General features: G+C 33.7%; 3 protein-coding genes across 3 annotated transcripts; 1 reads left to right on the forward strand and 2 right to left on the reverse strand.

The window, feature by feature from the left end:
* The first annotated feature begins 2,428 nt into the window (after window positions 1-2,428).
* On the forward strand, window positions 2,429-3,190 carry LOC133834360 (uncharacterized). The gene has a single exon (XM_062263947.1). It carries the CDS (start codon window positions 2,571-2,573, stop codon window positions 2,970-2,972), a length of 402 nt encoding a protein of 133 aa, XP_062119931.1. The 5' UTR covers window positions 2,429-2,570; the 3' UTR covers window positions 2,973-3,190.
* Window positions 3,191-3,886: 696 nt separating this feature from the next.
* LOC133834357 (uncharacterized) lies at window positions 3,887-8,015 on the reverse strand. Its single transcript, XM_062263945.1, has 9 exons — window positions 7,257-8,015; window positions 6,905-7,151; window positions 6,610-6,759; window positions 6,015-6,072; window positions 5,827-5,919; window positions 5,607-5,705; window positions 5,034-5,125; window positions 4,506-4,565; window positions 3,887-4,418 (listed from the first exon to the last, which is right to left on the reverse strand). The coding sequence occupies exons 1-9, from the start codon at window positions 7,502-7,504 to the stop codon at window positions 4,155-4,157; spliced, it is 1,311 nt and encodes a 436-aa protein (XP_062119929.1). The 5' UTR covers window positions 7,505-8,015; the 3' UTR covers window positions 3,887-4,154.
* Window positions 8,016-9,367: 1,352 nt separating this feature from the next.
* Window positions 9,368-12,216, reverse strand: LOC133834359 (protein OSB1, mitochondrial). The gene is made up of 4 exons (XM_062263946.1): window positions 11,753-12,216; window positions 11,167-11,305; window positions 10,660-10,741; window positions 9,368-10,459 (listed from the first exon to the last, which is right to left on the reverse strand). The coding sequence occupies exons 1-4, from the start codon at window positions 12,085-12,087 to the stop codon at window positions 10,182-10,184; spliced, it is 834 nt and encodes a 277-aa protein (XP_062119930.1). The 5' UTR covers window positions 12,088-12,216; the 3' UTR covers window positions 9,368-10,181.
* Window positions 12,217-13,211: the final 995 nt, after the last annotated feature.

The raw sequence follows: 13,211 nt of genomic DNA on the forward strand, positions 1-13,211 counted from the left end.
CTCTGGCACTCCCATAAACTTCTTGAATGTTATACCTTTTAGAGACAAAGAATTGATAAGAGTAATAATTCTTCAATCTATTTTTCACTGCTACCACTTTCTTTCAATACCAGCTGGATTGCATAGGAGCTTCATACTCTCACCAATGATCTCCCCTAAGATACACTGAATGAATCCATTTAACCCAAAGGTTCTTCTTATTTGTTGCTATAGCCCAAACATATTTTCCCAGCGCCGCGAGATTCCACAATTCAATATTTCTAATACCTAAACCTCCTTTTTTCTTACTTTTGCACACTTCTTCTCAGGCCACACTCCCCGGACCTCCATAATCAGCCACTTCTTTCCATAAAAAAGCTCTACAAATCTCATTAGAATATGCCAAAATTTTGTTGTAATGCAAAAAAAATATAAAATTTGTGTATATATAATGTTAGAAAAAATCATTCTTTTAAAATAATAAAATATTATTGACTTTTATAGTTTTGGAGAATTCTCTTGTGGGGACGTTAAAAACGTCCCCACCTGTGCGAAATTTTATTTGAAATATAATTGGGTTTTATATGGATGACCATTTTGAATAAAATAGGCATATTGTGTGTATTGTATTATTAATTCTAGGTCATTTTTTTTGTTTTGACTTGTTTCTTCTCGATTTGCTAATCACGCTTGTATTCTTTTTTCTCATCCCACATCTCTGAAGACTTCGGTGGTCTCTGCCTCTAGCCATTCTTGCTCCGCCCAAAGCATTTTCCCTCAGGCATCTCCTAAGTTCGTTCCCTCAGGCATCTCTCAATCATTCTTCATTTTTAATTTGTATGCAGTTGCTCTGAGAAAGAATAGTAAAATTGGCATTGCAGGAGATGGTTCCCAGAGTTACCAAGGCAAGTTTTTTTTTTCTTACTTAATTGCCTTATACAATTTTATTAATGATGTGGGCATACTTATGTTCTTCTTGATTTGCAAATCACGGTCATATTTTTTGTTTTTCTGCTGGGTTGAAGGGTGAACAAGCGAGAGGTCTGGAAGAAGTGAAAGACACTGAAGCACTCTTCCATATTAGAAGCTTGTCGTTTAATTATGTTGTGTTTGAATAAATTAGTTTGTATTTGACATTCCCCTGATTTCCATATATGGGTATGTATGCAATGCTTTTTAATTTCCCTAACATTATAGGTTATGGTGTGTATTGGTGATTTTGGTTTAATGCATTGGTGAGGGCTATTTTAAAGTCCCCACAAGAGAATTATCCAAACATTTTTTTAGGATAATATCATACACAACATAAATAAAGACTATCAACAATGTCTATGAAATATTTTACTTTTACTTTTCTTTAGTTTACAACTGACTTTATGGATTAGGCATCTCATTTTCAAACTACTAAATGTAGACACCAAGCCATGCCTAAAGAATTTAAGCAAAAGAGGGAAAACTAATTTTTCTTCAAGACTAGATCACTTAAGAAATATATGTGTTAAAATCTAATAGAGTTTGTTGATTATCTCCTACCTCCCTTACAAAACACTAAAAAGTACAACAATTTAAGTAAAACACTCATAATTTCTCTTTTCCACTTACTCGTTTAAGGACGAATGACACGATTGGAAACATTAAACCAAAATCACCATTACACACCATAACCTATAATGTTAGGGAAATTAAAAAGCATTGCATACATGCATGTGTATGGAAATCAGGAGAATGTCAAATACAAACTAATTTATTCAAACACAACATAATTAAACGACAAACTTCTAACCTAGAAGAGTGCTTCAGGTGTCTTTCGCTTCTTACAGACCTCTCGTTGTTCACCCTTCAACTCAGCAGAAAAACAAAAAATATGACAGTAATTTACAAATCAAGAAGATTACCGAAGTCTAGAGGCAGAGACCACCGAAGTCTTCCGAGATGTGGGATGAGAAAAAAGAATACAATCATGATTAGCAAATCAAGAAGAAACAAGTCAAAACAAAAAAAATGACCTAGAATTATGAATACAATACACACGTGCTTATTTTATTCAAAATGGTCATCCATATAAAACCCAATCACACTTTAAATAAAATTTCGCATAGATGGGGATGTTTTTTAACGTCCCCACAAGAGAAAACTCCTATAGTTTTCTTTTAATTTTTAGATATAATATTTGTATTTGAAATGTGAAGTTAAATATAATATCTAGTCAATTTTTATTCTAAAGTTGAATTGATGGCATGCTTTCATTAAAAATAATCTAAATTAAAATAAATTCAAAAATTAGAGGTATAAGAATAAAAATATTCTTTTCCCAAATAATGAAACCCACTAGAAGAATATTTGTTGAACAAAGCAATGGAATGGACCCCACTCTACACCTAAAACCCACCAAAGTTCCAATGCCGTTTTCAATTAACACTTTTTCTTTTTCTTTTACTTTTATTTAAAAAAATAAATTAATAAAAGGAGAGAGAGTTTTTGATCCCCAATTTCACAAATTCCACATAAACCCTAGAAATTTCTTAATCAAATTCCCCAATTTCAGGCTCCAGCGAGCTTTCTATCAAAGAAAGCTCGCATCTTTCTCAACCATGAATCGATTCAATTCGATTTCTCTCATCGTAATCTTCACCTTCCTCTCTTGCCTCGCCTCCGTCCCCACCGCCCGATCCGACCCCCAATTCTCCTCCGCCATCCGATTACCCTCCGAAGCCGGCGACGCTACCCATCAAGATCCATGTGGCCAGTCACTGGAGCGATCCTCCTCCTGCCCCGTCACCTGCTTTCGAACCGACCCGGTTTGTGGCGTTGACGGTGTCACGTACTGGTGTGGCTGCGCCGAAGCACGCTGTGCCGGCGTCAAAGTTGCGAAATTAGGGTTCTGTGAGATCGGTAATGGAGGCTCTGCTCCTCTCTCAGCTCAGGCTCTGCTTTTGGTCCACATAGTCTGGCTCATTGTTCTGGGATTCTCGGTCTTGTTTGGCCTTTTCTGATCGATTTTTTGATTGAATATAATTGATTGATTCTTCTCCTATGTAATAAGGTCAGCTATTATTATATAGGGTTCTTTCTTTCTTTCGAAAATTCTTTGCTCTTTGATCATTGTGTAATGAGAGCCTGAGATATTTGTGTATTGATATATTGATGTATATGTAAGAATTTTTTTCTTCTTCTGTAATCGCATTTAGTCTTATTGATTCCAATTTTTGCATTGGCTTCTTCTTCTTCTTTTTTTAGCAATTTACAATTTGAATGTTGCAAATGAAAATGAATCCAATTTTGAACCAACATGTTTTTCAGCTAAGAGGGTAGTAATTGAATTGAATTGTTCATCATTGGCATTTTTAGCTAAGAAGGTAGATTGAATTAAATTGAATTGGTCATAATTTAGTGACTTTTTTTGTTAATCCTATTGCAAGTTGGAAGAATGCAATTAGGTTTCATTTGTGAGTGGTTGAGATGGGAGTTTCAAGTCATGTAAATGGATTTTAGGAGAAAATAATTATAGTTATCAACACCCAAAAAGTGTAGCTCAAATGATTAAATAATAATAATAATAATAGTTGTCAATGCCTTTTCATAGTGAGAGTTCCATAGCCACCCTTTGATGGTGGTAGAATTACTTGTGTCATTTGATAAAGAGGCTGGCTCTAATGGTTTGTTTGAATAAATTATGCATAATTAATTAGCCTTATAAATCCAGGTTGGATTTGTGAACTGGCACCAGGGATAATGAAAAAGAAAAACTATACCAATTATTGACATTAAAATCCTCCAACTTAGTTATGTGCATTTTGATATTTGCACAACTTTTCCAGGAGTCTTTTTACCTCTGCAATATGGCTTGGCAGTGAGTACCCACAGCCAAAAACAGAAGTATAGTAAAGAGGAATATATGGACAAAAAATGAAAAATGGTCTGCTGTAAAAATTTCCAATTCCATAACATGACATTAACATCTGTTTAATCTCATTATTGAATAAGACGCCCTAATTGCTCATATAACATGGACAAGTTTTACTCTTTGCCGGAAAATGAAGTAGAATGAGCATCCTAAAGATACTACCAACCTCCTCTTCAGAGAAACCATTATGGAATCATCCATCAAATATTAATTGTCAAAAGCTCATCAATCAAATTATATTTTGGCACAACTCTTTGGTGAAATCAAAACTCTATTCTGAATTCTTGGGACTTTGGAGCGAAAACCCTGGCTTTTCTTCTTCAAGGGGAGCAATTTTCGGTGTTCTTGAAGTATAGGCGCTCACGTATGGAGCATCATCACCCTCGCCCTCTACCTTGGCTGTTGTATCACGAGGTGTTTGATGAACCCCATTACTGGAAGTATTATTGCCAACCAGGCTTTTGTACATGGTGAGAGCTTGGGCCATCATGTTGGCAGGATTAGAAGCTGAGCTCGGTAACAACATTGTTGTGCCCTGGTAACAAAAAAAAAGGGGGGAAATACATAATTGGAGTAGACACAAATAATTACACATAATGTTAAGAAAGAATATGATTTTCACCTCCTTGGCAATATTACTAAAGGCTTGAATATATTGTTCAGCAATTCTCAAACTTGCAGCCTGCAAATGAGATCATAGTGTTAGTTACTCAATTAACTTCCAGCAAAGATGTAGTTTGCTATTATAAAGTTTGAAGTTCAAGCCCCTCCTGGACACTTGTATTAGTTTCATTTCGTTCCCCTAAAGATGGGGTGCCTAAAAATAGAGATGAATACAATAAATATAAAACTAACAGCTTTTCTCTTGTGGTAAATGATGACAATCTAATAATAATGAAACCAATGGCTTCCTCATAAATTCGTGTAGACTCATATCCATATCATAGAAAATCTAAGAAGTGCGAAATAGAGGTCAGAGTAGCAGTCACCAGTCACCAACCATGACACAATTTAAGAAAATATAGAACAAAATAATATTGTATGCAATCCATACAGGAGCTTTGCAGAGATAAGTCAAACAAGTAAAACTTTTGAGCATTTTATATGAGCAGACCAGCAACATCCAATCGAAGGGATTAAAAATCCTTACCTCTACTCCTCCATTTTCCTTGAGGGTCTTTGACACAACGGAAAGACCTTCAGCAGTTGCTTTTGCTTTAGCAAGAATGGCTTCCGCTTCTCCTGGAGAAGTAATCATATGTTAAGAAACTGAAGATTTCAGGAGGAAAGAAAAAAGTGCATCAACATCAGAATAAACCATAATAATACAGATGAATATGAATAATCAATAGGCAAAGGAGAATCAATACCCCTAACTACCCTCTTGGTAAGAACTAGGGTAATTTATTTGTCCCACATGTATCCTCTTAACCCAATTTCACATAAAGATTCAAGCAAGCAACAACCCACTCAGATCGTACGGTCTTTTGTTTGCCCTTTTTGTTTTTAATATTTTTACTTGGTACAGCAGAGTAGAGCATGCTAAATGATACACAAGAAAAGACTAGTAAAACTCCTTCCAGCGATCCTAAGTAAGACAATATATTTTTGTGACTCACAAAGTACAACTTGACATTACTTGCATTTCCAGAATTAAATAAATATAGGATAACTAGATTACAACTTGCCAATTAAATAAATTCAGAATAACTAGAATACTCGCCCTGTGCTCTGTTGACTTGATTTATCCTTGCAGCTTCTGATTCTAAGATCACAGAACTTTTTTTACCGTCTGCAATATTGATATGGGCCTGCCTTTCTCCTGTAAAAGATTAAATGAAATATCTTTTTACAAAACGATAGTCATAAAATCCTAAATATCAATATTACGTATTCAAGGTTTCAAATTAAGAGGCTAACTGATATGAACTAAGTTCTATTACCTTCTGACTCGAGAACTTGAGCTCGCTTTTTACGCTCAGCTTCTGCTTGCATCTCCATAGCAGCCCTCACTCCACGAGGAGGAGATATATCCCCTAGAACAAGGATAGATAGTAGACAGTTCAGAAAAGAAGTCTTGGGAACATAAACAAAGAAAGTCCACCATAGAACATTGGTAAAGAAGACTTACTTATCTCATAACGTAGGCACTCGAGGCCCCACTCTTTTGCAGCCTTGTTGATGGACTCCTGCACAAAATGCCATTGCAACAGTCTTTAAGTGGTCCTTGATTATCAAGGGTATGAGCAATTTTAGAGAACAAAAATTTAATTTAAGCTCCTTTTAAGATCAAATCCATACAAAACAAAGTATAACAAGTTTCATATATTACCAACTTATACGAAAAATGACTCTCAACCAACTTATACTAAGCTATTTATTTGTAACCTATCCTTTCGATCATCAAAGTTTCTCAGCAGAAAAAAGTCACAAAAGCAAGTGATATGTGGCTGCCATGTTTTTATAACAGTATCATTCACAAGAAATGAGCTAAACATAAGTTAACAACTAGTACTCTGCTTTACGGTAACTAAATTGCATTTTCTATTGATGAACTTCTATCTTAGTAAAAACAAAGCACTTCAACAGATGCCCTGCAAGATTGCTAGCGCTTCAATGTCAATAAGTTAACAAACAAAATTACAGGGTATATATTAAAATATATGCCCCTCGGTACTAAGAGATCATACATCCAAATTCAGGTAAAAGGACAGAAAGAAACTTACTACTATCTTTTCATTAAGAGTGTCTCTTTCCTCAAATGTCTTGTCGAGAGTGATTTTCCCTAGCTCACTACGCATTGTAGTTTGTGCAAGCTGAATAACGGCATATATAGGATTCTCAACTCCATAAGAAGCCAATTTAGGATCCACAATCTGTAGCAAGACCACATGAAAGAGAAAGCTTTCAAAACCCCAATAAGCAACTAAACCAAAAACTGACTATTTCTTGACCCAATAAGCAATAAGCATTGAAACCCCATTTCTTTAAAGAAGAAATCCAAATAAGGCAATAACATACCTTGACGTATAGAACCCCGTCAATCAAAATGCTGACGTTGTCCTTTGTGATTGCAGACTGGTCAGGAATGGGAATGGCCTCCTCTTTCAAGGAATGAACGTAAGCAATCCGATCAACGAAGGGAATCAAGAAATGGATTCCAGAAGGAAGAGTCTTGACATACTTCCCGAACCGCTCGACCACAAAGGCCTTCTTTTCAGGCACAATCCGAACACCCCAATTGACAGGAGGTGTAATCTCATAAACTCTACACATAAAAAAAACACAAATTTGATCACTCATTTACACATTTTGTCAAATACCCACCAAGCCAAAACCGAAGAAAACCAAACATAGTACGTAGAATTGTTACCTGGATCCAGAATCGCGCCCGGTTCGGAGGTATCGAACGGTGAGCGAATAAGGCGAGGGCGACCAAAGTGAAGTAGACGAAGAAGAAGAAGATCTGTTGGAGAGGAGAGGAAGTGGGTGTTTAAGAATGGATGGTGAAGAAGTTGAGAGAGCTCGAATGGAGCTCTTGGTGCTGCTATCAATGGCGGATTGGGATAAACGAAGGTATCTGAGAGTTCTCAAGGAGTTGGTCTTCCATAGACGACTCATCTTGCTGGTTGTTCTGGGTTTTGAGTGGTTTTTGAAGAAATCGTGAATGGCTTGCTTTTCGTTTCATTTCATTCGTATGTTTTTGTTATATATATATATACAAAAGAATAAGAAATTATAAATTAGGAAACTAATGATGTAATAAAAAATTGGAAACTACAAACAAATTAGGAAATACAATAAAAGAATTTCTCAATATATCTCGATAATATTGACTTCTTTTTCTTTCTCTCCAAGTCGAAACAAACTACCACAATCCTTTTTCTTGCTGTCCAAACTCCAAAAAACAATGGGCCTGTCTTTATAAGTTTCGGCCCATCTCCAGCCCGCTATTAGGAGCTTTTCGGCACTCTGGTGTGATTTTTTTTTAGAAAATTACATAAAAAATTACTTTTTTATGGTTAAATTTTTTTTTCAATTTTACATAAATTTTTACATTTTTACAGCTATCTTTTTACTTTTTTTTTTTTTTTTTTTCAAGTTGTTAAATTTTTTTGTTCTTTCAGGTTGTTTTTAGGATTTTTTGTTAATATTTAGTTGGTCTAAGTGAGTTGATTTCAAATTGTTTTTAGTTGTTTTTCAAATAAAAAATGTATTTTCGTAATTATGAAATTTTGAAAATTATATTTTTTTTTAATAAATAAGAACAGTAAAAAATAAAAAATAATGTGTATTTTAAAAATATATATATATTTTAAGTGAAACTTATATTTTATATGAAATTTTTAATAGTGCAAAAATATAAGTTTTTTCAAAACAAGTTAGTCTATGGTTTTTTTTTAAGAATTTTTATTTTTATGGATTTATTTATTATTTTTTTCTATAAAAGTTGATTTATTTCGTAGTTTTACTTATTCAAGTTTTATTAATTTAAAAATGTATGTTTGTAGTTTGATTATTATTTTTTTTTAGCTTATTTGTTTTTTTATATTATTTTTATATTACTAATTTTATTTTATTTTTTTATTGTTTTGCAATTTTTTTTCAATATGAATTGTGTTTATTATTTTTTATTTATTATAAACATTATTATTATTTTTTTTTTAAATTGTACGTTTTATTTTTCAAATCCTAAGTAATGTAACCAGTTATTTGATTGATACTTAATAATTACGTAAAAATAAAATCTTAGAACTAAGTTAAATGACATATACTAAGAGAGTAACCAGTTACCCTAAAATGAGTAACATTCTGCCATAAAAAGGTTAACCAATTACCATAAGAGGGGATGGATTACTCATATTAAATATGAAAAAAAAAAAACATCAAATTTGAATGAAAAATAAGAATACTTCATTAAAAAATGAAGAATAAATAACTATGATTTTAGTAACATAATAACCAGTTACCCCCAGTTACCCCTGTGCTAGGATGATGTGTTTTGGTTTAAATAATAAAATTTCCTTTACAAATTAAAAAAATATATAATTCCCATATTTTTGCACATTGCAGCAATATTTTTTAAAAATTCCCTTCTATATAATACCAAAATGTGTATTTTTTTTTTGCAAGTTTATTTTGTTTTTATCTTTTTGTAATAATTAGCAAGAATAACATTCCTGTTATCTTCTTTAGAGAAACAAGATTCATTCTGTGTTTATATAAATAAAAATTATACATGAATAAACAAAAATGCTGGTCCAGTGAATGTTTATATAAATACTCTATCAATAGTATGGTGATATGACTCACCAAATAACACCATTCCAAGAGAAAATAAACAAACGATACAAATATAATTTGAAGAGTAAAACCTGCCATTGCCACAATTCATTGACAAAGTAGACAAATATTTTTATTCACCTACCTCATACTGGTTATTGGTTAACACCAAAGCTAAATAAATTCAAGCTTAAAGCTCCATTTGTTATGTTTACAGAGAGTTTCATTTCTCTGTTATTTGTCATATATTGACAAGAAAAATCTATTGAAACACAGTCAACAATTATTGTATCTGCAACATAGAAAATAACCTAAAGCAATTGTTATGGAGGTATCAGGATAAACTCCAACCTCAAACCTTGTAATTAATATATGGGTTTATACCTTTTTAGACCATGTGTTTTTCCCCATTACCTGTTTGGACACTGTGTTTTGACAAATTACTTTTTGGACCCTATGTTTTGTAAAATTGTTAAAATAGAACCGTAAACGAAGAAAAAATTGAATATAACAACACAGTTTTTAAGCAGAATGATTTTATTTTTGTTCTGAAATGTTAGTTTGATAAATTATTTGTGATTTTAGTTGAGAAAACATTGACCAAAATCGGGTTTAGGGTTCTATTTTAACTATTTTACAAAATATTGGGTCCAAAAAATAATTTGTCAAAACACAGGGTCCAAACAGGTAATGGAAAAAAACACAAAGTCCAAAAAGGCATAAACCCTTAATATATTCTAGTCTAAAACTTGATCCCCTGAGATGATCAGGCTCTATTGTAATTAAAAACACACATAAATGGTAAAACACTGTAAGTTGTTTCTATCAGTAATACACTATCATGTTTCATGCATAATTAGTATATACAATATAAGGACTTTACAGTATAAAACATAACCTGGTCAAATATTTGAATTGTCTGTGATAGCTTGCATTCACCGGTGGAGTAAGTAAGCACATAAAACTCATGCACTAAGGCTATAATACCACCATTCTTTCTTTTGACACCTCGTCCCTATGCATCATACTCCCACTCAGAAACACGGGCTCGGCGTCCTATTCGTTCAAATGGGCCATGTTCTGCAATAATTGAGTCAAGTTTTTCAAGCTGTTTCTTAATCCACGGAGGATCATTTGGGCTTAACCATAGTGCTTCACCAGTATCCTTGTGCTTAAAATCAGGGAGCAACGGATTTACTTTACATTTTCGATTATCCCACCATTCATATGGGTTGGAGAAAAACACTTGCCACAAGTGTAGACGATTTTTGTACTTCTCGAAAACGGTTTCACCTGAACTTTTCACAAACAAAAAAATCAATCAGAATTAGAAGCACAGCGAAGACATATTGGTGTATGTGTAGTTGCATTTTCAATCATAACATGTATGGCAACCAGGTCAAACTTTAAACAAATAGAGTCAAGTCATGTGGAAAGTGTATGTGCCAATACTATTTTCTATCAAAACAAGTATAGATCAAGCAGGGATTGACCTTTGTTGGATTCCTGTTCTTCATTCTTTCGACTGGCTGAACCGCATCTTTGCATCACATAATTCAACTCCTTCACTATCACCTGAAGAGTAAAATTTGGACATCTTTACGAAAATATATAGAGAAGACCACGGTAGAAGTAGTAGAAATTCTACCAAGTTATTACATATAACATATGAGCTGATTCTTATTTATATAATAACACAACCTTATAATAATTGCTGAAATAAGTGATTCTTTAAAAGCTTCAATGAGAATAAGAAGATGACAAAGGAACTATTTAGCTCCTTTACCACACATAGTCTATTCATGCAAGAAATAAAGAAAAACAGCCTGATACACACAATTATAAGCATGGTTGTACATATTTTTTTTTCTTTTCCGGACACAACCAACTAGATATTGAACAAGTAGGTATCATATCATAAGCACAAAATACTACTGTACAAGATTTATTCCGAAAAAAAAATGATTCAAACAAGTATTAAACCTCCCTAGTAACCTGACCTTATAGCGTAGACTGAGGTTACCATTCTGATCAGCCTTCGTGAAAGTCCCAAGAGGACCGGAAACATAAATGATATCATTCGGTTTCAAATGGTTGAGACATAGTTTTCCCATCTCATCCCGCAGGTTTAACACTATCCTGTTCACAAATCATGTATGAAATAGAACCAAAGTTGCTCGTAAAACATGAAACTCTATACAAGAAAATAGATGCAAATTTTGAAAATTGAACATTATTTCAACAAATTTGAGTTGATGCCCTCAAAAAAAATGCTTTAGAAACATATAAAAATACCGAAAGCTGGCAAAAGAAAGCCATGAAAGAACCAAATAATGTTCACAAACGACGACAATAAAGAGTGGCATTGAAAATGAAACGGTTAGGGTAACCCAGTAAACTACTAGGATCGAGAAACGAAACAGGCATTGAATTCGATAGTTTTTTTACAAACTATAGACTGTGGAAAGAGTTGAAAAACCGTACAATTAAGCTTTTACTAAACCAAACAGAAACTCAGGTAATTGACTGATATTAGCATCAAAATCACCATTTTTACTAACAAATAACAATATATACAGAACTTACCTAAGAGCGCCATTTGATTGATTGGAGCTGCTGACAGTGAGAACAGTGTAAGCACAAATACTATCGCCATCAGAGCTTAACACCTTGACGGGTTGATCCACGGTGCCAATAAAGCTGGCGGAGTTCCGAAACTCCTTCCGCCATGTGATCGAAGAGGGACGTTGAGACTGGAGGGTGTTCCGGTAGACTCCGCTACCGCCTTCGGCTTTGTCGAAGGAGGAGTTCGAAGAGCTAGGGTTAGCAGAGGCTGTAGAAGAAGAGAAGGGGACCAAACTCTGAAATGGTGATAATTGACTCCAAACCTTGGTATGAGAACGAAGACGGAGCGCCCTCATAGAATCCCAACCTGCCGGCGGGTTTTGATCGGAACCAGGTAGCCGGCGGCTTTGGCTTGATCGAGAGAGAGAAATTTGGCGGGGTTTTACTGACGATGAGTAGTTGTTTGGGAAAAAGCTTGTACAATTTTTAAGTGAGCAGTTCAATTGTTTTTATTTGAAATTTTAATTAAATATTTTAATCTAACTAAAAAAATAACATAAAAATCCTCACAAAGTCTAAATTTATTCGGTCACTGCATGCAAATCTTTTTTTTATACAGGTGTAAAATTTAATTGTTTTAACATTATTTTTAATTCTTTAAATTATTAAGAATTTTTTGAAAATTTACAAGAAGTCTTAATTGACAATGTATATTATTATAAAAAAAACAATATTTAAGTGCCAAAATAGTGAAATATTTTCACCGGTGCAGCCAAAAAGTTAGCTGTACCAAAATGGTGCCCTAATTTAAAAAGGGAAATTTTACCATTTATGCATCATAACATATTTAATTTTTTTTAAATGCCAACTTAAAAATTCTTCCCATAATATGCCCCCTCTTATCTTTTGGACAAAAATACTCTCCTCACTCAAATTTAACATTTTACACATTTTTTCTCTCTATCTCTTTCTCTCATCCCTCATTTACAGCTATTTTTTCACAGCTCGGAGGTGGAACAGATTGGAAGTTTCTTGGCGTTTTTAAGAGAAAAAATCATGGGTAAGTACCATTTCTTTAATTTACTTATGAATATGAAATGTCATGGTTAGATATTAGATTCAAACTGTTCCGCAGTTGAGTTTGTATTTTTTTCTGCAATTTTTGAACTGTTCTTCGGATCTGGGATTTCCAAAATCGATGGTACATCGATGCTCCATCGATTCCATGTCGATACTAATGCGAACATCTAAATTAGATGATATTTTCGATGTAATATCAATGGTGTATCGATGTTGAATCGATGTCATATATATTGATTTGGTTCAGCGTCGATATGGCATCGATGTGGCATCGATATTACATCGAAATTGAATCGCATACATAGGGCAACAATCAGCATCGATGCCATATCGATACTGAGGCGAATTTCGACGTTAGTATCGATGTAATATCGATGGTGTATCGAAATGCCATCGATGC

This window comes from Humulus lupulus, chromosome 5 (assembly GCF_963169125.1).
Source record: "Humulus lupulus chromosome 5, drHumLupu1.1, whole genome shotgun sequence".
NCBI classification, from domain to species: Eukaryota; Viridiplantae; Streptophyta; class Magnoliopsida; order Rosales; family Cannabaceae; genus Humulus; species Humulus lupulus.